Source organism: Hemitrygon akajei, chromosome 14 (assembly GCF_048418815.1).
Source record: "Hemitrygon akajei chromosome 14, sHemAka1.3, whole genome shotgun sequence".
In the NCBI taxonomy this organism is placed as follows: Eukaryota; Metazoa; Chordata; class Chondrichthyes; order Myliobatiformes; family Dasyatidae; genus Hemitrygon; species Hemitrygon akajei.
In genome coordinates, this window is record NC_133137.1 from 94,594,141 (window position 1) to 94,620,023 (window position 25,883).

The window sequence follows — 25,883 nt, forward strand, 5'->3', positions numbered from 1 at the left end:
TCCAAGGTATTCTCCACCACAGTGCAGTAAATCATAAAAAAATGGAAAAGCTATGAAATCACAGTTACACTGCCTAGGTCAGGCCGCCCCTCTAAACTTAGTTGCTGGAGAAGAATGGCACTTGTAAGAGAGGCTGCTGTAACACCAACAGTCACTCTTAAGTGAGCTGTCCAGCTCTATTAGAGATGAAGTTCATGGCTGCACAATTTCTAATGCCTTGCACAAAAAAGGTATTTTTGGAAGAGTGGCAAGGAAGAAGCCCGGGCTAAAAAAAGCATATCCTTGTCTGTAAAGAATTTGTAAAGTGTTACATAGAAGGTACTGTAAAGATGTGGAAGGAGGTCCTGTGGCCAGATGAGGCTAAAGTGGAATTTTTTGGCCTCAACACTAAGCAGTATGTGTTGCTTAAATCTAGTACTGTGCATCAGCCAGGTAACAGGTAACCTTACTGTAAAGTATGGTGGAGGTAGCATCATGCTATAGGAATGCTTTTCTGCAGCAGGAACTGGAAATATAGTCAGGATTGATAAGAAGATGAATGCTACTAAATACAGAGAGGTCTTGGGATAAAATCCTACTAGTTTCTTAAACTGGAGAGGAAGTTCGTCTTTCAGCAGTACAACCCAAAGCGTACTGCCAGAGCTACTGTGGAGTGGCTTCAAATGGAAAAAAAATATTTCCTTTAGTGGCCCAGTCAGATTTTTGACTAGATTGAGCATCTCTGGCAACACCTCAGGATTCCTGTCCACCACCGCTCCTCAGGTTGAGCAATTTTACAAGGAAGAATGGGCAAATCTTGCTCTATCACATTGTGTAAAGCTAATAGAGACTTATGCAAAAATGACTACTGGCTGTATTAGCTGTGAGAGGTGGAACAACTAGGTACTGAGCAAAGGTAGGATGAGTACATTTGAAGTGCTGACATTTCAGTTTTTGAATTTTTAGTTTTACATGCTTTACAATTTTTCTCTGCTTTTTTTTTGGGCTGTACTGTAAAACAAAAAGAACATGATTTACAAATAAAAATTCTCAGTTAAATTGATCAAAATTCCTGGTTGTAATACGCATTTATATGAACAAGGCACTATGCATAATTTGTCATTGGTATAAGAAATAATGAACACCACCAATGGAAATAACACATGTCTATAAGAGTGAAATTTTTGAAAAAAAGAAACTGAACGATGAAGGATTCTTCCCTGAGATTATATCAGAAGTGGAGTAATTTCAGTTTAACTGATTATTTGGAAATCTTCCTACCTCTGGGAAATCAATTACTGCTGAAATAGTTGGTACTCATGTTTTAAAGAGTTCTGTATTGATTGAGATGCCTTAATAATAGTTCATGTAAACTAGGGTATAGTTATGAGATAAGACTTGACTGGCAATGTTTTTAAATAACAATGTTAATCAAGATTAGAATGAAAGACTATTCCAGGTTTATTGGAATAGTCAAGTATAGAGTTGAAGAGCCTCATTAGATGTAGATAGATGTTTGATGAGTAAGGGGGTAAAAGATTACCTAAGTAGCTGGGAAGGAGACATTGATATTACCATCAGATCAGACATGATCTAATTGAATGTTGGGGCACATTGAAAGATTCAATTATTCCACCCTTGCTCCTAATTCCTGTGTTCATAATCCAGCTTTTATGAACAATTCTAAAATTGACTTCACCATCCAAGGTATTGAATTAAAAGACAGTGACTGTACATGTTTATCACAGTTTGTTGCAAATTTATTTTGGGTTTGGCTTCAAATACCATATGGGATATAAGGACATTCTTGTGATACTTGCCTTTAAACTCTTGATTGAGAATGATCTGTCAGTTCAAGTTGCAATAAAATAGATTGAACAAATTTAGGATGCCTGAAGACCAAGCTGCCAGAGTTCTGCTTTCAGTAGTTAGAATGTTTAAGAGTGAAATATTTTTCTAAAATAGTGCATTTTTTACTAACAGTTAGTCATTTATATTTGAATTGAATTAATTCACAATACAGTTTACAAAAGATCCACTTATGTTTTTGACAAACAAAAGGTAGCTTTTGATGAGTATTTTTGATGTCTAAAAGTTGGCAAGCATTAAAGAATTTAGTTAGTGGTCTTGCAGGAATTTGAATATTGTGTTATTTAGGATACAGGGTTGAAGACCATAAAATAGACTGCTTTAGTGTTTATTCACATTCATGTTAAAAGCCCATGTGTATAAGAGTCCAAGTAATTAATATTAAAGGGGAAAGCATATTGCTTTTCAAAATGCAGTCACAAATAAGATCTTGCATACTATTTTACTTAAGCTTTCTGTACTATAGTGAGCCCAGGATTTCCACACCTTATGGCAGATTTACCTTCTAGTAGTGATTTTTTTTGTATTTTGTAACAAATTTTATTGAAAAATGTATTGGCTTTTGTTGTTTTGTGAAAGAATTAAACACTGCAGAGATTCATTTAGCATTGTTAAGTAGCCATGTAAAGTTTCATTTAACTTTGTTAATAACTTTTAAGTCTAATTGTCAATATTTAGGAATTAAATGCTTATTCTTTTATCACTGTTTATTTCTCTTTCACTTTTTTCACATTATACTCTGCTAGCCATGTCTCACCGTGTTTTTTTGCCCCTAATGCTTCCTCCTTTTCTTTATGTTTTTCTTCTTTCGTGCTTTGTGTTTTATTTTTGTATCTCTTTATTGACTTGTTCAGTTTGTATTTGACCACAAGACATGGGAGCACAATTAGGCCATTTGGCATATTGAATCTGTTCCGCTATTCTATCATGGCTGATTTTTATTCCACTCAACTCTATTCTGCTCACTCTCCTTGTAACCTTTTATGCCCTTACTAATCAAGAACTTAATAACCTCTGTAAATATACCCAATGATTTGGCTCACACAGCCATCTGTGGCAATGAATTCCAGAGATTCACCACCCTCTGGCTAAAGAAATTCCACCTTGTCTCTGTTCTAAAGGAATGTCCTTGTATTCTGAGGCTGTGTCCTCAGTTCCTAAACTTCCCCACTATTGAAAACATCCTCTCAACATTCATTTTATTTAGGCCTTTCAATATTTGCTAGGTTTCAGTGAGATCCCCTCCCTTATTTATTCTTCTAAACTCCACTCAATTCAGGCCCAGAATCATCAAACGTTCCAAAGTCAGCACATCCTTTCATAGATAAGGTTCAAAACTGCTGTCAATACTCCAAATGTGGTCTGACTAATGTCTTATAAAGTCTCAGCATTACATCATTGCTTTAATATTCTAGTCCTCTAGAAATGAATGCTAACATTGCAGTTGCTTTCCTTACTATTGATTCAACCTGCAAGATAACCTCTAGGGATTCTGCACAAAGACTCCCAAGTCCCTATGCAGCTGTGATTTCTGAATTTGCTCCTAGTTTAAAAAATAGTCTATCCCTTTATTCCTTCTACCAGTGCATGACTATATGCTTCCCTATACTGTACTCTATCTGTTACTTTCTGTATTTTCCTAATTTGTCCCAAGTCCTTCTGCAGACTCCTTGCTTCCTCAGCACTGCCTGGCCCTCAAACTATCTATATATTGGCCACAAAGCTATCAATTCTGTCATCCAGGTCATTGACATTTAACATGAAAGAAGCTGTCCCAAAATCAATCCTGTGGATTACCACTAGTCACCGGCAGCCAAACAGAAAAGGCCCCCTTTATTCCCACTGAGCCATATTTTATCATGTGCCTCCAAGTACCCCAAAACCTCATCCTTAATAATGGGATCTAACATCTTGCCAATCACTGAGGTCAGGTTAACTGTCCTATAATATCTTGTCCACACTGCTCCCTAACCAACCTGGCACAGCTTGAGAGTGGAGTGATATTTGTAATTTTTCGATCCTCTGGATCCATTCCAGAACCTAGAGATTCTTGAAAGATCACTCACTACTAATGCCTCCACAGTATCTTCATCTACCTCTACTGGTCCAGATGACTCACCTATCTTCAGACCAAGCAACTTCTCCTTAGTTACAAAGTTCAAAGTATATTTTAATATCAGGGTACATGTATGTCACCACGCACAACCCTGAGATCCCTCCTCCTGTGGACATACTCAGCAAATCTATAGAATAGTAACTGTAAACACGATCAATGAAAGATCAAGTAGAGCATAGAAGACAACAAACTGAAAATGCAAATACAAATAAATAGCAATTAATAACGAGAGCATGAAATAACAAGATAAGAGCCCTTAAAATGAGATAATTTGTTGTGGGAACATCTCAATAGGTGAGTGTAGTTATCCTCTTTTGTTCAAGAGCCTGTTGGTTGAGGGGTAGTAAGTGTTCCTGAACCTGGTGGTGCAAGTCCTGAGGCACTTGTACCTTCACCCTGATGGAAGCAGTGAGAAAAGGGCATAGCCTGGGCGATGGATGCTACTTCCCTCAAACATTGTTTCATGTAGATGTGCTAAATGGTAGGGAGGGCTTTACCCATAATGTACTGGGCCATTACTTTTTATCTTTTCCATTCAAAGGCCTTGGTCTTCCCATACCAGGCTGTAATGCATGTTGATGCACTTTCCACTACACATCTATAGAAGTTTGTCAAAATTTTTGATGTCGTGCTGAATCTCTGCATACTCCTAAGGAAGTATAGACGTCATTGTGCTTTCTTTGCAGTTACATTTATTGATGGGTTCAGGACAGTTCCTCTGAGATAGTAACACCTAGGAATTTAAAGTTACTGACCCTCTCCACCTCTGATTTTCTGATGATTATTGGCTCATAGACCTCTGATTTCCCTTTCCAGAAGTCTACTATCAGTTCCTTGGTCTTGCTGATATTGAGTGAGAGGTTGTTTTTATGACAGTACTCAGTCAAAGATTCCATCTCCCTCCTGTATGCTGGTTCATCACCACAGTTGATGCGGCCTACAGCTGTGCTCACTTCTGTCCCCTGACACTCTCAAATTTCTGGCATATTGCTGGCATCTTCCAGAATGCAAAATACTTATTGAATTTATCTGCTATTTCTTTGTTTACCCCCCCCCCCCCCATTACTACCTTTCCAGCGTCATTTTCCAAGTCCAATATCCAGTACTGCCTATATTTTACTCTTTATATATCTGAAAAACATTTGTTATCCTCTTGTAAATTATTGGTGAGCTTATCGTTGTATTTCATCTTTTCTTTCCTTATTTCTTTTCTAGTTGCCTTCTGTTTTTTTTTTAATTTCCCAATTCACTCATCTTCCCGCTTTTTTTGTTGTTGTATTGTTCAACCTCTTTTGCTTTTTGTTTTTGAGTTCCCATGTCAGCCATGGGTTGCCTCATCCACCCTTTAGAATGCTTCCTCTTCGAGATGAACTGATCCTGCATCTTCCGAATTTCTTCCTGCACCGCCAGCCATTGCTGCTCTGCTGTCACCTTTCCAGTCAAGTTTGTCCATCTCCTCTCTCATGCCTCTGTGGTCCTCTTTACTCCACTGTAACACCAATAGATCTTATTTTAGCGTCTCCCTCTCAAAGGGTAGGGTGAATTCTATCATATTATGGTCACTGCCTCCTATGGGTTCCTTTACCTGAACTACCTTATCAAATCTGGTTCATTACACCACACCCAATTTGGAATTGCCTTTTCCTTATTGCACTCAACCACAAGTTGCTCTAAAAAAGCCATCTCGTAGACATTCTACAGATTACTTCTCTTGGGATTCAGCACCAACCCAATTTTCAACCTGCATGTTGAAATCCAGATCAGCACTGTAATACTCCCTTTTTACATACCTTTTTTATCTCCTTTTGTAATTTATACCCCATATCTGGGCTACTGTACTATATCATCGGGGTCCTTTTCCCTTTGCAGTTTATTAACTCTCACACAGGGATCCTACATCTTCTGATCACATGTCACATCTTTCCAAGTATTTGATTTCATTTTTTTTTACCAACAATGGCCACCCTTTGGATATCATGTGTATCCATCCATGGTTGCTAAGGTCCCTACCATGATCTTCTCAGCCTTGACTTAGTGATGTCCACATTGTCATATTTGCTAATTTCTAACTGCACAACAAGATCATCTATGTTATTTCATAAGATAACGGAGAAGAATTAGGCCATTTGGTCCATTGAGTCTGCTCCACAAGGTATTTCATATAATATCTTCAGTACTGTATTCATCATCCTTTTCAATTTTGTCTCCATGTTACCAGAAGTTAAACTCTTACAATTTCTAAACTTTCTCTCTATTGAATTGAATTGACTTTATTTCTTACATCCATCACATACATGAGGAGTAAAAATCTTTACGTTTGTTCTTTGTTCTGGAAACTTCCATAACCTCTCCTTCCCTTTTCCATATCCTTACTTTTGCAGGCAGTTGAACCTTGTTTGCTGCTACTTAGTTTAGAGTCCTATTCACAGCCCTGGTTTATGCAATTGTCTTTTTTACATTTCCTTCAGAATTAGAATCAGAATCAAGGTTTAATATCACTGACATATGTCATGAAATTTGTGGCAACAGTAAATTGTAATACATAATAAAAAAAACTGTCAATTGCAGCATGTCTTGTGTGTGTGTGTGTATATATATATATATATTTTTTTTTAAACTTTGATTAAATAGTGCAAAAAGAGAAACAAAAAGTAGTAAGGTAGTATTCATGGCTTCAATGTCCATTCAGAAATCTGTTGGCAGAGAGGAAGAAGCTACTCCTGAATTGTTGAGTATGTGCCTTCAGGCTCCTGTACCTCCTCACTGATAGCAATGAGAAGGTAGCATTTCCTGGATGGTGGGGGTCTAAATGATGGATGCTGCCACTTTGAGGCATTGCTCCATTTGAATGGTTTAGATTATGTAATTTCTATGTCTGCAAACAGAAATTGAACCTGGATTTTTTTGAAGATGTACAGTACTGTGCAAAAGCACCAGAGCGACATTCTATAATGATCAATAAAGCAATTGTTTGGAATCAAATGACCTTGCCTGGTGTCTTGAGGGCTGGATGTGTCTGTACCTACACTATCCCCTACCCCAGCACTCCTCTGCCACCTGTCCCACACCCCTGCTGCAGCACTCCACCCTTACTATTCACAATATCACTTGCTCTCGCCAGATTTACCAGCTTGCTCTCTCTCCACATTGACACATACTGTAGTGTGCAAGAGTCTTAGGCACTCTAGCTATATATATGTGACTTAGACTTGCACAGTACTGTCTAGCTTGGGAAAATGTCAATCATTGATAATCGGTCTCTAGGTAGTCAATGTCAAAAGATTGACTTTATTACTTTTCTAAACTATATGAATGCCATATTTGAAGTATGAGAAAACAGGTGGTACATTTTCCATGAGCATTTTAACAATATGAGTGGCGGGAAGTGCCATCTAGAAAACATTTCGTATTGTAATTATCTGTAATGCAAAGCCACATAATATGTAAAATATTGCATAATAATGCAATTTAAGGAAAATATTTGATTCATTTACTTCCTGCAAATGCATGAGAGTGAAATTTATTTCATACCTGTTAATCTAATGGTAAAGATTTGGGAATTCTGTAAAGATGAATTTCTGTATCTTGAAGGGTGAAACACAGGGGTTGCCTGTATTGTTATCACGTTTCCAGTGGTTAATGTTATCATTATCTTTTTGTGCTGTTTTTCTGGCATGTGGCAGTTTAAATACAATATCAAATCAGTTTTGCAATGATGGGGTTACTGTTGTTTGTGTTGGCTACTATACTCAGGTCCAGATTGCCAATTTGGATTAACATAAAATTTCTTCACGCTTCAAACAACAGTGGAGTTATCTGGTGTTCTGTGTGAGAAAAAAAAACTACCTTTAAATGTGTGCAATTAAAAGTGATAGTCTACTATTTTTTCTCATTACATGAAATGGATTTGCCTTATGAAGACACAGGAGATTTGTAAATGCTGGAAATCTTGAGCTACATATACAAAATGCTGAAGGAATTCAGAAGGTCAGGCATCATCTATGGAGGGAGTGGAACGGTATACGTTTTGGATCGAGACTCTTTATCAAGACTGAAAGGAAATGGACAAGGGCCAGGATAATAGGGGAATGGGGGGGGGGGGGGAAGAGATCACAAGCTAGCAAGTGTTAGATGAGTCCAGGTGAATGGGAAGTTAAGTGGGTGGGGGGGGGGGTGTTGAAAAGGAATGATGTGTGAATCTAGGAGGTGATAGGTAGAAGAGATAAGGGGCTGAAGAAGAAGGAATCTGATAGGAGAGGGCAGAAGAACATGGAATAAAGGATAGATACTTTATTGACCTCAAAGGAAATTACAGTGTCACAGTAGCATTACAGTGCACAGATACAAATATTAGAAGAGAAGTAGAATAAAGAATTAGTTACCACAAACAATCCAACAGGAGGAGATCATCACTTCCCTGGATATAAGTTGACTCCTAGAGCCTAATGGCTGAGGGTAAGAATGATCTCATGTAGTGCTCTTTGGAGTAGCACAACTGTCTTAGTCTATTACTTCTCTGTTCAGGCAAGATGACATGCAGAGTGTGAAAAACATTGTCCAGAATTTGCCAGGATTTTCCATAGGGTCCTTTGTTCTACCACAGCCTCCAGTGTGTCCAGTTTGACTGCTATAACAGAGCCAGTCTTTCTAATCAGTTTATTAAGCCTGTTGGCATCACCCCTGTTGATGCCATTGCCCAAAACATACCACTGGTGACAAGAGACTGATAGAACATGTGCAGGAGAGGCCTACATACTCCAAAGAACCTCAATCTCCTCAGGAAGTAGAGGTGACTCTGGCCCTTCTCGTACACAGTCTCTGTGTTGGTGCTACTCTCAACTCTGTCGTCCAGGTGCATCCCCAAGTACTTGTAGGAACTAAAGGAAGGAGAACCAGAGGAAATGATGGTACATCACAAGGCCATGGGAGTGTAACAGAAGAGGGGTGAGAGAGCCACCAGAATGAGGGAAAACACATGTGGTGGTGGGAACAGAGAGGAATAGTTACCAGAAGTTATAAACATCAATGTTCCTGCCGTCAAGTTGGAGACTACCAGGATAGAATATGAGGAATTAGTCCTCTAATCTGCACCTGACTTCGTTGTGGAAATAGAGGAGGCTGTGGACAGACATGTCTGTGTAGGAGTATGGTGGAATTGAAATGGATGGCCACTGAGTAATCCTGCTGTTGTGACAGTTGCAGCAAAGGTGCCCAATGATGTCCCCATTCTGTGTCAGATCTTACCAATGTGGAGGGGGCTGCAACTGGGAGCACTGGATGCAATAAATAACTCCGATGGTCTCGTAGACCAGCGGTGTGTATGTTGTCTGACTACTCATCTACATAGGTAGTAGTTTGTCAATTAGCCGAACAACTTAAGTGGCTTCATGATGTGGAAGGAAATGGAAGTACTGGAGCGGTGGTGCGGGGGGAGGGTTGAGAGTGCACAAAAATCCACATGCTTACAAATAGCAGTGAAGGGCAGGGTGAAAGCCAGTCTCGAGCAGTAAGGCATGACTTTTTTTTGAGAGATTGATTATTTTGAAGATGGATCCCAGCAAATACCTAACAAAATTGGCTGCAACTATAGTCTGTGTAGATTTTTCCAGGTGAGATATTCTTAAACAGTCAACAGGATATCCAGGAATAGGTTCTGAATCATTAAACTAATTTAACTGCCCTTTATGTTATCGCTTTATCAAATCAAATATGGGTGCCAGGGTAGTGTAGTGGTTAGTGTGACCCTATTACAGCTCAGGACATTTCAGATTTCGGAGTGCAATTACATCACTATCTGTATTTGTACATTTTCTCCATGAATCGTGTGGGTTTCCTCCAAGTGCTCCAGTGTCTTCCCACATTCCAAAGATGTACTGCTTAGTAGCTAATAGGTAATTGTAAATTGTCCTGTGATTATGCAACAGTTAAATAGGTGGGTTGCTGGGGTGGTGGGCTCTTTGGGCTGGAAGGATGTTCTGCGCTGTATCTCTAAATAAATAACTTAATAATATCTACATTTCCCAAATTTTATGTGACCAATAGAATTGTATACTGTAATATAATTTACAAAAGTAAATTAGCAACATGATAAGTTGGACCTTTTTCCTTTCATAGACTCTGTGAATAAGAAATGATATTGGTGCACCTTCTGTCAATTCTAGCTGGAGAACTATTTCATAGTTGTGAGGGGAGTTGCAAAATTATTGCTGACTTACTTTACTTTTTAATGGTCCCATATTACTATCTGCAAATAATGGGAAGAGATCTAAATGGTACAGGAAAAAAAAATTGCCTTGATCAAAGCAATGAGGGATTACTATTACCGTGAGCAGCCTTCCTTAGAAGGTCTCAGTGATTACAAATACATTTCAGCAGTTATTCCTATAATATGAAATTGGGGAAAATGTGTGTAATTTGTTAAAGAGTCATTTTCATAAAAAAAAATCTGAATAGCGTTTTTCATGTTTTTTAAAATTTAAATGCCATCACTTGAATTCAGTTGAGGGTGTATAGTAAAAAAACATACCACAATAAAATTAATTTCTTCAGTAATTCACGTGAGAAGACACAGTTACTGTCTTAGATCTGATCAAAATATTTCCGACACTGAATTACTGCATTGGAATAACCTTGTTAAGAGCTTGATGTTACTTGGTTTGAAATTTGGTTAAAAGTAATGGAAATGCTGTTAAGTTTAACACTTCTGTGGTTATTTTACAGGTTTTGTGGATGCACTTAGATGTTTGCAATGAGCACTGTGGCTGGCATGCCCCAGTGTTTTGGATGCCAATGTGTAGGACTCCGTAGAAATCGATTGTATCAGCAGCGAACGTCATGAGCATAGTGATCCCAATAGGGTTTGACACAACGGAATCCTTATATTTGGAAATGGCTGCAGGGTCAGAGTAAGCAATTTTATGGTTGACAATTATATATTGTAAATTTAAGAATTGTCATTTCCCTATAACGATTTAAAAATATTACCAAATATGTATGTGCTGAACTATATTTAGTTTATTTCTTAAGGAATTTTGGAATATTAAGTTCTACAAAATTTACTTTTACAATCATAGATATAATTTTAAATTGGTCATTGTCTGATATTTAGAAACACTTGTCAATGTGTCCAGTATGGACTGCTTGTTGTCTTTCTCTATGGAAACGTAACACAATGAACAAAGCTGAAACCTTATTTCATAAATTAATTATGGGAATGATCAGTTTTTATATGTTCTCATTGTTATTTATATTGAGGATGTGCACTTGTACTTAACTTTATTCATAAGTTTGAACCAATATTATTTTTGGTAATAATGGAGGCCATATAGGGATCTGGAATGATTCAGACAAAGCCATAATGTCTGTGATTTGAAGCGTCCGGAGACATTGAGGACATCTTAACAATGGGGCCATGTGTGATATTTGTAAATGTCCTAAGCTCTGCCAGGTCTATTGAAATTAACTACTAGAATTAATTTGGGGATGTGGAAGTGTGAAAAATCCTTGCTGAACCCTGGGGAAGCCTTCCTGACCCTCCAGAGTTCAGACTAAATAGTTGTTTAAAAACCAACCCACGGTCTCTTCTGAACAATGAGTACATAACACCATGGTGCTACCATTTTGCCCTCGAAGATATGTGAGACCCCTAGACCTTTTTTTTAATATGGCTCCAACTTCCTTGGTGTAGGGTAGTGATGGGATCTTTAGCCAAAAGTCATAACCTAGCAAAAATGCAGTGACTATAAGCTAACAAGTAACCTTCCCACTGGAGAGGGACAAAAAGCTAAAGTACACAATGATAGTTTGGTCAGAAATGGTTGAAATTTGTCATCCACTGCTTTGCAGGTGTACAGAATTTTCCACTTGAGAAACTCCCCATTGAAACCAATTTACAAATGTAAATTATACAACCCTCCACCAGGGTGAATACAGAGTTTTAATTAAAAACATAACTTTTCAGCTGTATATTTAGAGGTCTATTACAAGTAGGAATAGTATGACACAAGAAGCTATGCAATGGAGTATCTGTTGAAACGTTACTCATTTTATATATTTGCTCTCAGCGTTTATAATCTCTCTTAGTTCTTAGGTTGTCCAAGATAGTGTGTGCCATATGCAGTGCAAGTAAACATTTTGCATGCCATTGAGTGCTACCACCTCAGGAGACATTCTTGAGCAATAGAGTAATACCAGTGTATGTAATTCAATACATATTTGTTCAAATACAAATGTACAGACAGAAATGGGGTCCATTTGGCCCACCTTGTCCATGCTGCCTGTGGCAGATATTAACTTGCCCACATTAGGCCAGCAACCCTCGACACATTTTCTATCCAAGTACCTTTTCAAACACTTCTTGAATGTAATTATGTCTGCCTTCATTATCATTATGCAAAAAGATTTATCCCTCAGGTCTCTTAAAATTGTACTGTCTTATTTTAAACATTTTCTCTGGGTGAAATGATTCTGACTACTTATGCTATATGTTCCTCCAGTCAGAATAAGCCTAGCCTATCCAGTCTCTCCTTATTTCAGCCCTCCAATCCAGGCAACGACCTTGGTGAATGTCTTTGTATTCTCTACATTGCTGTGTAGTCTGGGGACTAGAAATGTACAGAGTACTCTTATTTTGGTCTAACCAATGTTTTGAACAATGACAATGTGAGAACCACTTAGAATCTTCAGGATTGCAGTTAGAGAATTTGTGATAATTCAGACAGATTGATAATAATGCAATCAATAGAACTTGTATTAAAAACAGCACTAACTAAATAACTCATGACTACTGCTGTTGGTCATGGCAGTGTTAGGGAATCATGCTGTTTTTTTACAATGTTATCAGGTATTGCTGTATAGTGAAATGTTATAATTTATTTGCATTTGAAAAATGGAATATCGGATGCATATTGGTTTATTATCGTCAAATGTATCAAAATACAGTTAAAAGCTTGTTTAAAATACTATTTATACAGATCAAATCATTACATACATAGTTCTTTTGAGCTAGAATAAGGTAAAACAATTACAATGTAGAAAAAAGTGTAAAATCTACCAAAAGGTGCAGTGCAGGTAAATGATAAAGTGCAAGATCATAACATGTCCGTTCAAGAGTCTGATAACAGTGAGATAGAAGCTGTTCTTGAATCTGGTGGCATGTACTTTCAGACTTTTGTATCTTTTGCCCAGTGGAAGAGGAGAGAAGCGAGAATGTCCTGAGTGGGTGGGGTTTTTGATAATGCTGATTATTTTACTAAGGCAGTGAGAAGTTTCAGACATAATGCATATTAGGGAGCTTGGTTGCTGTGATGTGCTGAGCTGTGTCCACAAGTCTGTAGTTTCCTGTGGTCACATGCAGAGCAGCTGCCATACCAAACCATTAGGACGTTAACTGTTAGTGCACTGGAGGCTGGGAGAGTGGATACTCATCACAAACAAGAGAAAATCTGCAGATGCTGGAAATCCAAGCAACACACACAAATGTTGGAGGAACTCAGCAGGCCAGGCAGCATCTATGGAAAAGAGTATCGTTGACATTTTGGACCAAGACTCTTCATCAGGACTGGAGGAAAAAATATATAAGGAGTCAGAGTTAGAAGGTGGGGGGAGGGGTGAAGTAAAAAGCTGGGAAGTTGATTGGTGAAAGAGATACAGGGCAGGCGAAGGGGGCATCTGATAGGAGAGGACAACAAGCCATGGATGAAAGAAAAGGGGGAGGAGCACCATAGGCAGATGATGGGCAGGTAAGGAGATAAGGTGGGAGAGGCAAATGAGAAATGGTGAAGGAGGAGGGTGGCATTACCAGAATTTGTGAAAGCAATGTATCATACACATATCCTTCTGTTCAAAATGTGCATAGAATGTGTTAAGCTCATTGGGAAGGGATGTGCTGATATCGAGCATAGATATAGGACCAATACAAAATGATGCTGGAGATATTGTAATGAGGGATGCAGAGATGGCAGAGGAACTGAATGTGTATTTTGCATCAGTCTTCACAGTGGAAGACGTCTGCAGTATACTGGACATTCAAGAGTGTCAGGGAAGTGAAGTTTGTGTAGTGAAAATTACAACTGAGAAGGTGCTCAGGAAGCTTAATGGTCTGAGGGTGGATAAATCTCCTGGACCTGATGGAATGCACCCTCGGGTTCTAAAGGAAGTAGCTGGAGAGATTACGGAGGAACTAACGATGATCTTTCAAGAATTGATGGATTCTAGCATTGTACCAGATGACTGGAAAATTGCAAATATTACTCCGCTGTTTAAGAGGGGTGGGAGGCAGCAGAAAGGAAATTGTAGACCTGTTAGCCTGACTTCACTGGTTGGGAAGTTGTTGGAATCATTTGTTAGGGATGAGATTACAGAGTACCTGCAGGCACATGACAAGATAGGCCAAAGGCAGCATGGTTTCCTGAAAGGAAAGTCCTGCCTTACTAACCTACTACAATTCTTTGAGGAAATTACTAGCAGGGTAGACAAAGGAGATGTAGTAGAGGTGGTGTACTTGGACTTTCAGAAGGCCTTTGACAAGGTGCCACACATGAGGCTGCTGAGCAAGATAAAGAGCTCATGGAATTACAGGAAAGTTACTAATGTGAGTGGAGCATTGGCTACTCGGCAGAAAACGGAGAGTGGAAATAAAGAGATCCTATTCTGGCTGGCTGCCGGTTACCAATGGAGTTCCACAAGGGTCGGTGTTGGGATTGCTGCTTTTTATGATGTATGTCAGTGATTTGGTCTATGGTATTAATGAATTTGTGGCTAAATTTGTCGATGATACAAAGATAGGTGAGGAGCGGGTAGTGTTGAGGAAACAGAGCCTGCAGAGAGACTTATAGTTTAGGGGAATGGGCAAAGAAGTGGCAAATGAAATACAGTGTTGGAAAGTGTATGGTCATGCACATTGGTGGAAGAAATATACGGGCAGACTATTATTTAGATAGAGAGAGAATTCAAAATGCAGAGATGCAAAGGGACTTAGGAGTCCTTGTGCAAGATGCCTTAAAGGTTAATGTTGACATTCATTTCTAGAGGTATAGAATATAAGAGCAGGAATGTAATGTTGAGGTTCTATAAGGCACTTGTGAGACCACACTTGGAGTATTGTGTGCACTTTTGGGCTCCTTATTTTAGAGAAGATGTACTGACATTGGAGAGGGTTCAGAGAAGATTCACGAGAATGATTCCAGGAACAAAGGGGTTACTGTGTGAGGAAAGTCCAGCACCTCTTGGGCTATATTCCCTGGAGTTCAGGAGAATGAGGGGGGATCTCATAGAAACATTCTGAATGTTAAAAGGCCTGAACAGATTAGATACGGCAAAGTTATTTCCCATGGTAGGGGATTCTCAGACAAGAGGGCATGACTTCAGGATTGAAGGAGGTCCTTTTAGAACTGAGATGCGGAGAAATTACTTTAGTCAGAGGGTGGTAAATCTGTGGAATTTATTGCCACAAGCAGCTATGGAGGCCAAGTCATTGGGTGTATTTAAGCCAGAGATAGATAGGTTCTTGATTTGCCAGAGTGTTAAAGGGTATGGGGTGAAGGAGGGAGGGGAGTGGGGATGACTGGAAGAATTGGACCAGTCCATGATTGAATGGTGGAGCAGACTTGATGGGCCAAATGGCCTACTTCTACTCCTATATCTTGTGGTCTTATGATGATGATGACCAACTTAATTGTGTAACCTTTTATATTTAAGCTCTGCCACAACTTTACTTTTATTGTCACCAAACAATTGATACTAGAGCGTACATTCATCACAGCGATATTTAATTCTGCGCTTCATGCTCCCTGAAGTACAAATCGAAGTAAATATAATAAAAATTTAAATTATAAATCATAATTAGAAAATACAAAAGGGAAAGTAAGGTAGTGCAAGTCAGGTCCAGATATTTGGAAGGTACGGCCCAGATCTGGGTAAGGAACTAATGGCTAGACTGAGACTCATTACATTATCATCTTATCAGATTCCATCACTTGTAGTCTTTGTGTCTCAGCTTGACATGCTCCAAACCCTGTAGGAACGTTTGCCTCACAGCCCTCTGCCTTATACTTTCTCCCCTTCTTGTTTTCTTGTCTGTTTCAACCTATCACCCCTCTGGTTACCTTCTGCCCTTCCTCACTAACTTATCACTTCCTGACTTCCTCACTTATCACTAACTGGTCCCTGTCACCCTTCCCACTCTCCTCTTTATTCTGGATATCTTCCCTCTTGAAGTAGGAACTTGACCCAAAATTATGACAATTCCTCCATATGCCAACAACAACCCCCCCCCCCCCCCCCAACTCCATCAGTGCTTCTTGACCCACTGAGTTCCTCCAGTTAGTTGGTAAAGATCAGTTTATGGATGGAAGTGAACTTAATAATTATGGTTCTGAAATTATTGGTTAAATTGAATAAATAACCAGGAAACTGCTAAATTATTCAGGTGTTATGGTTCATTTCTAAGTGTTATTTTGATATTTTTTTCCAGTTGTTAAAGGCCCCAGGTGTTTACCAGACACCTGTAACAAAATAGCTTAAGTTACAGTACAAAATGTATGGCAGGTAGTAAATGCACAAATATTAATAGCAAGTCTCCTGTGAATTTGCTTAGAGCAAAGATTCATATCTTTTTATGCCATGGACCTAATCCATTAAGTAAGAGATCCGTGGACCCCAGGTTGAGAACCTTTGGAGGACAGTTTCTTGTGGTTATATTGCATTTTCGTCTGTGATCATTTTCTAGATCATTTTCTCTCTTTTGTTCTTGTTGCCTCTCTTTTTTGTTTTCCATGTTAAAACCTCTTCTTTCTATGACAAGCAATTAAGTTTGAAGAACTAACATTGCAAAATAGCAGTGTTTGATATGAACAAAGCCTATCTTGGCAATTGACACTTGCGTTTTGAAGGGCAACACTAGAGCAAGTGTTGCAAGCAATCTTTTTTAATTGTCAAGCAATATTTTTGTTAAATATCTTACAGTTAGTGGAACAAGTGATGAGAAAGATAGTGAACTATGCAGAAGGAGAGGGCAGATGGAGATGGTGGGAAGCAATTGAAAACGTTAGCACCTGCTGACTTGGAATGCCATCCAATAAAAAGCAAGTGGTAGGATTGAATAGTAAGGGACTAGTAATAGGTAAATTAATTCTGTTAATCAATTCTATTGAGGAGGAACTTAATGATTTGGAAAAAATCATCAATGTTTCCTTAGGAATAAACAACCTGCAAGAAAAACTTAGCAGGTTAAATTTGAAGGCAGGGGGCGGGGGGGGGGGGGAGAAGGTGGAGGTTTGGGGAAATAAAATATGTTTTGGGTTGATACCAGAGTCTCCATATGAGTTTTCCTTATATGGAAGGAGACATGATACTGTGTGGAGCAGTGTAAACTGCACCAGACTACCACCTTGTGGCACTAAGTTTGCATTACATCTTGGCTTTTGGAATAGTGCTCTCACCCAGATGACCACCTTTGTGTGTGGTTGCATCAGGCTGTACATGAACCTAAATACGTGGGCACCAATTACCACTGTGTGCCAAGGTTCTACCTGTCCCTAGTGTTGCGAAGGATGGGTCTGACCCTGTTGCTGCACACAGTCCCTGTCAGCTGGACAGTGTCACATTACCTGTCGTTCGTTGAGAAGTTCTTCCTGACCGACACTTTTGATCACAAGGCCATCAGGCAGTGGTCAGCATGGAATGTCCTGCAGACACTGCAGCAGAAGGACTCTGCGCACAATTGGGTGGTTTCCCGAGCAGACTGTCCAGACCTTCTGGCAGAATACCTCATCATAAGGCCTCATCAACAGGCACCAAGACCTTGCCTGCCTGGTGCTGAGAGGAGCCCTCCCACTCAGATCCTTTCTGCTTGCCTGGAGCATCATCAGCACAATCCGCTGCCTGCTGGATGGCTGTAATGGGGAAGAGACACTCACTCACCTTTTTGCAGACTGGTTTTGTGAAGAAGCTGTGGGGAATGATGAAAGGGCCTGAGTCACATTTCACTCCAAGCAGCTTCGTGACAGAGGAGACTCTGATCTATGGGCTGTTCCCAGGGATGCACATAGAGACAAACATCAGATGCTGATAGCAGATCCTCAACTCAGTGAAAGATGCTCTTTAGTCTATCTGAGACTTGTTGGTCTATCAGCACATCGAGATGTCCATGTAGAAATGCCGCTAACTGGCACATTCCAGGCTGCAGGAGTACATGCTGAGGGATGCCCTGAAGCTTGATGCAGCCAGTGCAAGAGCCTGGTAGGGAACGACCACAGTGCAGAGTACTTTTCCTACTGGAGAGGAAGAGGCCAGATGAGGGGAGGAAGCCCCTCAATCATTATTGTATTTAATATAAAACTCCAGAGTGCCACATGAGTGTCAGTAGTGCTAAGACGGTGTGGGAAGCATTGACCATGTATGTAAAGAATGGAAAGGCATGAAATATTCTTTCTTGTAAATAAATGTTTTATTATGAATAAAGTTTATTTTGTTAATAAAAAAAAGTAATGCCACCATAGAATTGTAGATGAAGGTTTGCAGAGGCTGTGATCATAAATGTTAACCTAAAAGTCTAGCTTAAATTATGACACCTATGACATCATGAATAGGAAATAGAGATTTTTGCAAGACATTTAATGTATTGATGCTCAGTATAAAATGGGAAATAATTGCATTATCATGGTATTAAACAATTAAATGATATTTAGTATCAATTATAGTATGTAAATTGGATTTTAATTGGTGAAGCTACTCATCCTTTAAAAGTTATACAATAAACTTCGTTACAAATGGATTGGAAAAAGGATAATATTTAATAATTAAATAATCATATACAGAAGATTTCAGTTAATGGGACACATGGGGACCAGTACATTTACACCCAATTAAGTGGCTGCCCCAATTAGTTGAAATTTATTTCTTTGAACCTGATAATGTGCGCTTGTAGCCAAGGGAACTTTTTGCCATGGCATAATATAAGGCCTGTTTCATCAGCGTTGATACCATCTGCACAAAATTTTTGAAGCAATTCAGGAAGTTTTGTAGATTTACCTGTTTCTGAACTTACAGCAGCAGCACTGTGTGCTTCCTAGAATTTAATGTGATGTCAACGTTTTCATCAAGGCACACAACCATCTGTTGCTTAAAATCTTCATGATCAGCTTCTTAGCTAGCTTCTCTGACTTGTTATTTTTTAAACACTGGTCTACTGACATGAACACCTCGATCAGTTGCAATGGGAAACCATTGATTGAGGTTCACTTCAACATCTGAGTCCTTGCCTTCATGCTTTGGGATGTTCCCTGATGTCCCTCATGTTTATCAAGTGTGTAATTGATAGATTTCAGCATATCGGTTATCTCTGCCAGGTGATGATGAGTGGTGTTAGGCGGATGGCTTTTAATTTGGTCCTGTAGCTAGTGTCAAATTTTTTTCATGGCATCTTGGCAAGGCTCTGAAATTTTTTCAAGTCAAAATACAGAACAAAATGATCAAAAATCACTGATTTTTGAATCAGCATCCATCAGCCCAACAGATAACAAAATATATGCACTCATAACTAATGCTATTTTAAAACTGTTTATTCTAAGCACAGTGTAGTGTCTACCGGCCATACAAGTGCATGCAATTGATGCTAGTTAGAAACTGTTTGGCAACAGTCTCTTGTACCAATTAAGTGGCATAGTGCCCCAATTAAATAGAGGGAACTCTTATCTATTTTCTCAAATAATTGTTTTTCTTAAGGAGTTGTCCCAAATATGCAGTTGCCTCGAGTAGTCAATGACCCAATTAACTGGAACCACTATATTTACTAGTTAAATATTAAGTCTTAATAAACTGCAGTTTTTGTTTGACTCATAATCCTGAATTGAGCCATTACATAGGAAAGATATTTAAATTGCAGCTTGACTGCCAAAATTAGCTGCCAATCTGGATGTGATGGAGTTTGACCTTACATTTCAGGCTTTATACAGTTTTAATCCTTGACAGAATGATTTGCTTAGCTTTAATTAATGTCGTCGTTTTTGAAGAATATTTTGTGTTTTAGCTTCATTTCGGAGTTGGTTTCATTTTTGGTAGTGATCACAGATTGAATGTGAAAATACATACTTATGTTTAACTGATTGTTCTTCAGGTTCAAGGTGGTTTTTAATTTACATGGAAACATACTTATTTAAATATGTGCAACACACACAAAATGCTGGAGGAACTCAGTAGGCCAGGTAGCATCTATGGAAAAAAGTACAATCAATGTTTCTACCCCTACTACTACTTGGTTTTTATTCTCCAATCCTGCTGAAGCATTTCGGCCCAAACGTTGACTACTTTTTACAACTCACATACTTGAAAATAAATAGTTCTAGCAACAATTTCAGATGTTAATTCTGGTTTTCCTTGCACTGAAATCATTCCTAGATGCTTGAAGTTTGTGAAGGTATAATAAGTTTTTAAAGTGTTCTTGAGAGGTGCCCATCTTTGTAGGCATAATATTAAAGTTGTTGTAGTATTGATTATTACATCTGTGGGCTGGCAGACAAGCAGAGACAAAGAAATCTGATTTAGGCAGGTGCTGAAAAGCTACTATAACAAATATAATGCATATCAAATCAATAGCGTTTTATGCCTCAACTGCTTTGAGATCTGTGACTTGAAATATCTATAGTTGATCAAATTGTCTTATAATTATGATTTTTCTTTGTTAGTCATTCTTTATGAATCCACTTGGCTTCCTCTTCTCATATCCGCCTGTTTTTCTTGCTTCCTGTGTTCAATCTCTTCTCAATCTCTTGTTTTCTTGTCCATGCATTTTAAGGTGTTTAATGTTGTAAAGGTAGTAGAACCATCCAGAGGCAAGAAAGTACCCCTAACTATTTTCTCAGCTTAACGTGGTTTGTTGATTTTAAATAGTTGCTAAACTACAGATTAAGAATTTATAATTGCTGCTGATAAAACCTGGACTTTGTACTCTTATTTCTTTCACCATCTGCAACTTTTCGTATAACTAGAACTGAGTTTCTACTGGCTTTTGATCAGTTCTTTGTAACTTCAGGGAGAGTGAAAGGAGCCCTTGCCTAGTTTAGTGATCCAGATAACTTTACAGCCACACTGCTCACGTACCAAACAGAAAGAAATGAGCTGCATGTTAAACCACATACCTTAAATGGCAACATCATTAGAGTGTGTTGCAATTCAGTCTGTAATACAGAACGGTAAGGGTTATTACAGCGGAATCATTGCTATTATACTTTGGTCATTGCATATTGTTTTTCTGAGAATTGATCCAGTTTACAATATTTGTCTTGATTAAGATAAGGCAATGAAAAGGGTGGAGCAGTCCAAACCTAAATAGAAGCAAAAATCATCCTGATTTAAAGTGCCTGCTAAACTTTTAACTTTCAATAATAAAATGAGTAGTAAGAAATAATAGAGTTCTTAAATATCCATTTGTCTTTAATATTAGGGAACTTGCCTTATACATTTATGAAACTTTCATTAGTATATTCTTATCAAGGAAAACAGCATGATGCACTACTTTTTATGCGACAGATTGTGTAATTTTACATTGGGCGGAATGATTTAGTATCGTAAAGGATGTGAACAGTCATGTCAATGATCATAACGAGGTTACTGTGTTCAGTGACATTTGGGTTCATGCAAAGCATGTGCTAAGATAGTTTTCTTCCATGTTGGTTGATTGCTTTACTACTGATAATGTGTTGAATTGGAACATCTCAATTTAATTTTTTCATGTTCTTTGGAGTAAGTAAGATATTTATCCGTTATTTATTTTGTTGAGTTTATTCTATTAGCTTAACTTGCACTTTTTAATTTGCTACGCAACAAATAGAGTCAGCTTAATTGAAGAGGAAATCTTATATAGTAGTTGGCTTGTAGTGTTTTGTCGGCATGTTTTATCGTGTATTTACTCTATGGAGTAAAATTCAGTTTCATGATTCATATTGGGATTGTTTATTCAGATCTTTTTGTTCAGGTTAATTTCTAACAGTTGTTTAAAGAAGTTATAAAAGGAGGAAAATTGCTTTCTTTTTATGTTTCAACCCATGTATTTGATGGAAATAAATGTCAAAGAGGTCTTTTGGAAACAATGATAAATTATAGTATTTCTACTAAAAATGTACTTATTAAAGTTGTACTATTAATGAGGTATTTTGCAATGATCTAGTTAGCTATGTGGTGCAAATGAGAATATTAGATTCTCAGAAACCAGTTGGCAGAAGTTCCTTGAATGTATAGTAAAACATTGAACCAAATGGAATATTAGTTTAAACATTGTCCTGAGTTGTTAGATTTCTGTCAGGATACATAGATATGTTGGATACATAGAAACATAGAAAACATCCAGCACAATACAGGCCCTTCAGCCCACAAAGCTGTGCCAAACATGTATGTTCCTACCTTAGAACTACCTAGGCTTTACCCATAGCCCTCTATTTTTCTAAGCTCCATATACCCATCCAGGAGTCTCTTAAAAGACCCTATCATTTCTTGCTCCACCGCTGCCGCCGGCAGCCTTAAGAATTTCTGGTTTAAGGGGATGTAAGTTAGTTAGGTTTCCATTACTGACCACTGTACATGATTCCTATGAGAAATATGCTTAAGATTAACCTTGATACCTGCATTAAACTTCACACAAAAACAATGGCTAAGGGTCATGGCTTCTGTAGAATGGTATCCCAGCAGGAATTTAGTCCATTCAGAACGAGATAGGAGCTGATTGATAGTGATTAAAATTTCTCTTAAGCACTTTCATTTCATGAATTTTGCTTGACTGATGGTTGTCGTTCATTTATGAAATTAAAAAATCTGGATTAAATAGACTATTGCTAATATGTTGGAACAGAAGGGCATATTCACCATGTATCTTACTTGCTGTCTAGGTAATCGATGACAGATTGGTACAAACACAGTAAAAATGTCACAAAGCATTTACAAAATTATTTTTAATTTCCAGAGTTGCAGAGTGCAATACATCGTTAAGTATTCTGCATTGCGTTATGTAACTGCACCATGACTTGCAAAGTATCTTCTCAAATTCAGGATATCTAGATTTATCTAGTAATTACATAGCATAGAAAAAGAAACTAGTATTAAGGAAGTTGGATATTGGCCACAGAATTGAATATTAAACTAATTGGAGGGATAGGTTCTTTAACCACCACCATGTTGTCACTTCATCAGAGTCAAAGTAGAATCAATTTTTATTACTTGTGACCAGTCTAGGTGTAAGGATTTTGTTGTCAATAGTGGATTTACAACATGTTAAGCAAAAATCATGCTGCAAAAGATGTTGCTTTGCTAGACTATGAAGAAGGTTATCAAAAAATACAGGGGGATCTTGATTAGTTAGATAAGTGGATCAAAGATTGGCAAATGGCTTTCTATTTGGTTAGTGCAGAATGTATTTTGGTGGGATTTGTACAGTAAATTGTCAGACCCTGGACAATTTGAGTAACAGAGGGACCTAACAGTACAACCACATGGTTTGCTGAAGGCAGTATCACAGGGAGACGGTAGTGTGTAAAGTGTTCGACAAGCTGGTTTTCATCAGTCAGGGCATTCAGTTCAGGAGTTCATATGTTATATTGCAGTTGTACGAGATTTTCCTTAGATTGCACTTGGAGTGTTGTGTACAGTTTGGGCTGTCTTATAGGAAAGTCATCATTAAACTGGAAAAAAGATATTTATAGTGGCATAGCGGAGGGTATACTACCGGTTGCCTCACAGCCTGGTATGGAAACACCAAATGCCCTTGAATCGAAAAGCCTACAAAAATAATGCATACGGCCTAGTCCATCATCGATACGTCTGCTTGCAATGCTGTTGCAAGAAAGTATCATCCATCATTAGGGACCCCCACCATCCAGACCATGCTCTCTTCTTGCTGCTGCCAACATGAAGCAGGTACAGGGGCTTTAGGTCCCGTAGCAACAGGTTCAGGAACTCTTTATTACCCCTCATCCATCAGGCACCTGAACCAGAGTGGATAACTGCTTCAACAACATATAAGCTCACTTCCAAATACTGTACAACTTAGGTTCTCAATGTTAATTTTTTATTTTTATTATTTTGTTTTATTATTTTGCTTTGCTTTTTGTATTTGAACAATTTGTCATCTTTTGTATATTACTTGTTTGTCCTGATTTTTTTGTAGTTTTTGCATTGATTCTTTTGTGCTTTTTTTGTATCTGATGTGAATGCCCACAAAAAGTGAATCTCAGATTAGTATTTGCTGACGTATGTACGTTGATAATAAATCTACTTTGAAATTTGGGCAAATGGGACTAGGTTAGGTGTGAACCATGGTCAGCATGGATGAGTTGGGCTGAAGGGCCTGTTCTCAAGAATATACAGTGACATGCAAAAGTTTGGGCACCCCTTGTCAAAATTTCTGTTACTGTGAATAGTTAAGTGAGTAGAAGATGAACTGATCTCCAAACATCATCAAGTTAAAGATGAAACATTCTTTTCAACATTTTAAGCAAGATTAGTGTATTATTTTTGTTTTGTACAATTTTAGAGTGAACAAAAAAAAAGGAAAGGAGCACCATACAAAAGTTTGGGCACCCCAAGAGATTTGAGCTCTCAGATAACTTTTACCAGGTTCTCAGACCTTAATTAGCTTGTTGGAGCTATGGCTTGTTCACAATCATTGTTAGGAAAGGCCAGGTGATGGAAATTTCAAAGCTTTATAAATACCTTGACTCCTCAAATCTTGTCCCAACAATCAGCAGCCATGGGCTCCTCTAAGCAGCTGCCTAGCACTCAGAAAATTAAAATAAATGATGCCCACAAAGCAGGAGAAGGCTATAAGAAGATAGCAAAGCGTTTTCAGGTAGCTGTTTCCTCAGTTTGTAATGTAATTAAGAAATGGCAGTTAACAGGAACAGTGGAGGTCAAGTTGAGGTCTGGAAGACCAAGAAAACTTTCGGAGAGAACTGCTCTTAGGATTGCTAGAAAGGCAAATCAAAACCCCCGTTTGACTGCAAAAGACCTTGATTTAGCAGACTCTGGAGTGGTGGTGCACTGTTCTACTGTGCATCGACACCTGCACAAATATGACCTTCATGGAAGAGTCATCAGAAGAAAACATTTCCTGCGTCCTCACCACAAAATTCAGCATCAGAAGTTTGCAAAGGAACATCTAAGCAAACCTGATGCATTTTGGAAACAAGTCCTATGGACTGATGAAGTTAAAATAGAACATTTTGGCCTCAGTGAACAAAGGTATGTTTGGAGTAAAAAAGGTGCAGAATTTCATGAAAAGAACACCTCTCCAACTGTTAAGCACAGGAGTGGATCGATCATGCTTTGATCTTGTGTTGCAGCAAGTGGTACAGGGAACATTTCACTGGGAGAGGGAAGAATGAATTCATTTAACCACCAGCAAATTCTGGAAGCAAACATCACACCGTCTTTAAAAAGCTGAAGATGAAAAGAGGATGGCTTCTACAACAGGATAATGATCCTAAACACACCTCAGAATCCACAATGGACTACCTCAAGAGGCGCAAGCTGAAGGTTTTGCCATGGCCCTCACAATCCCCCAACCTAAACATAATCGAAAATCTGTGGATAGACCTCAAAAGAGCAGGGCATGCAAGACGGCCCAAGAATCTCACAGAACTAGAAGTCTTTTGCAAGGAAGAATAGGCAAAAATCCCCCAAACAAGAATTGAAAGACACTTTAGCTGGCTACAGAAAACGTTTACAAGCTGTGATACTTGCCAAAGGGGGTGTAGCTAAGTACTGGCCATGCAGGGTGCCCAAACTTTTGCTTCAGGCCCTTTTCCTTTTTTGTTATTTTGAAACTATAAAAGATGGAAATAAAAAAAAGTAATCTTGCTTAAAATATTAAAGAAGTGTGTCATCTTTTAACTTAATGCCTTTTGGAAATCAGGTCATCTTTTACTCGCTTAGC

The 25,883-nt window shown here is 38.4% G+C and overlaps 1 protein-coding gene across 9 annotated transcripts in view; it reads left to right on the forward strand.

The window, feature by feature from the left end:
• Positions 1 to 25,883, forward strand: part of kmt2e (lysine (K)-specific methyltransferase 2E) — a 123,122-nt gene that overhangs the window by 14,683 nt on the left and 82,556 nt on the right. For all 9 annotated transcript variants that reach the window (XM_073066651.1, XM_073066654.1, XM_073066656.1 and 6 more), the window contains exon 2: positions 10,685 to 10,869. In XM_073066651.1, coding sequence (XP_072922752.1) covers positions 10,799 to 10,869 — 71 coding nt within the window. In that variant the 5' untranslated portion in view covers positions 10,685 to 10,798. The remainder of the gene's footprint in view (positions 1 to 10,684; positions 10,870 to 25,883) is intronic.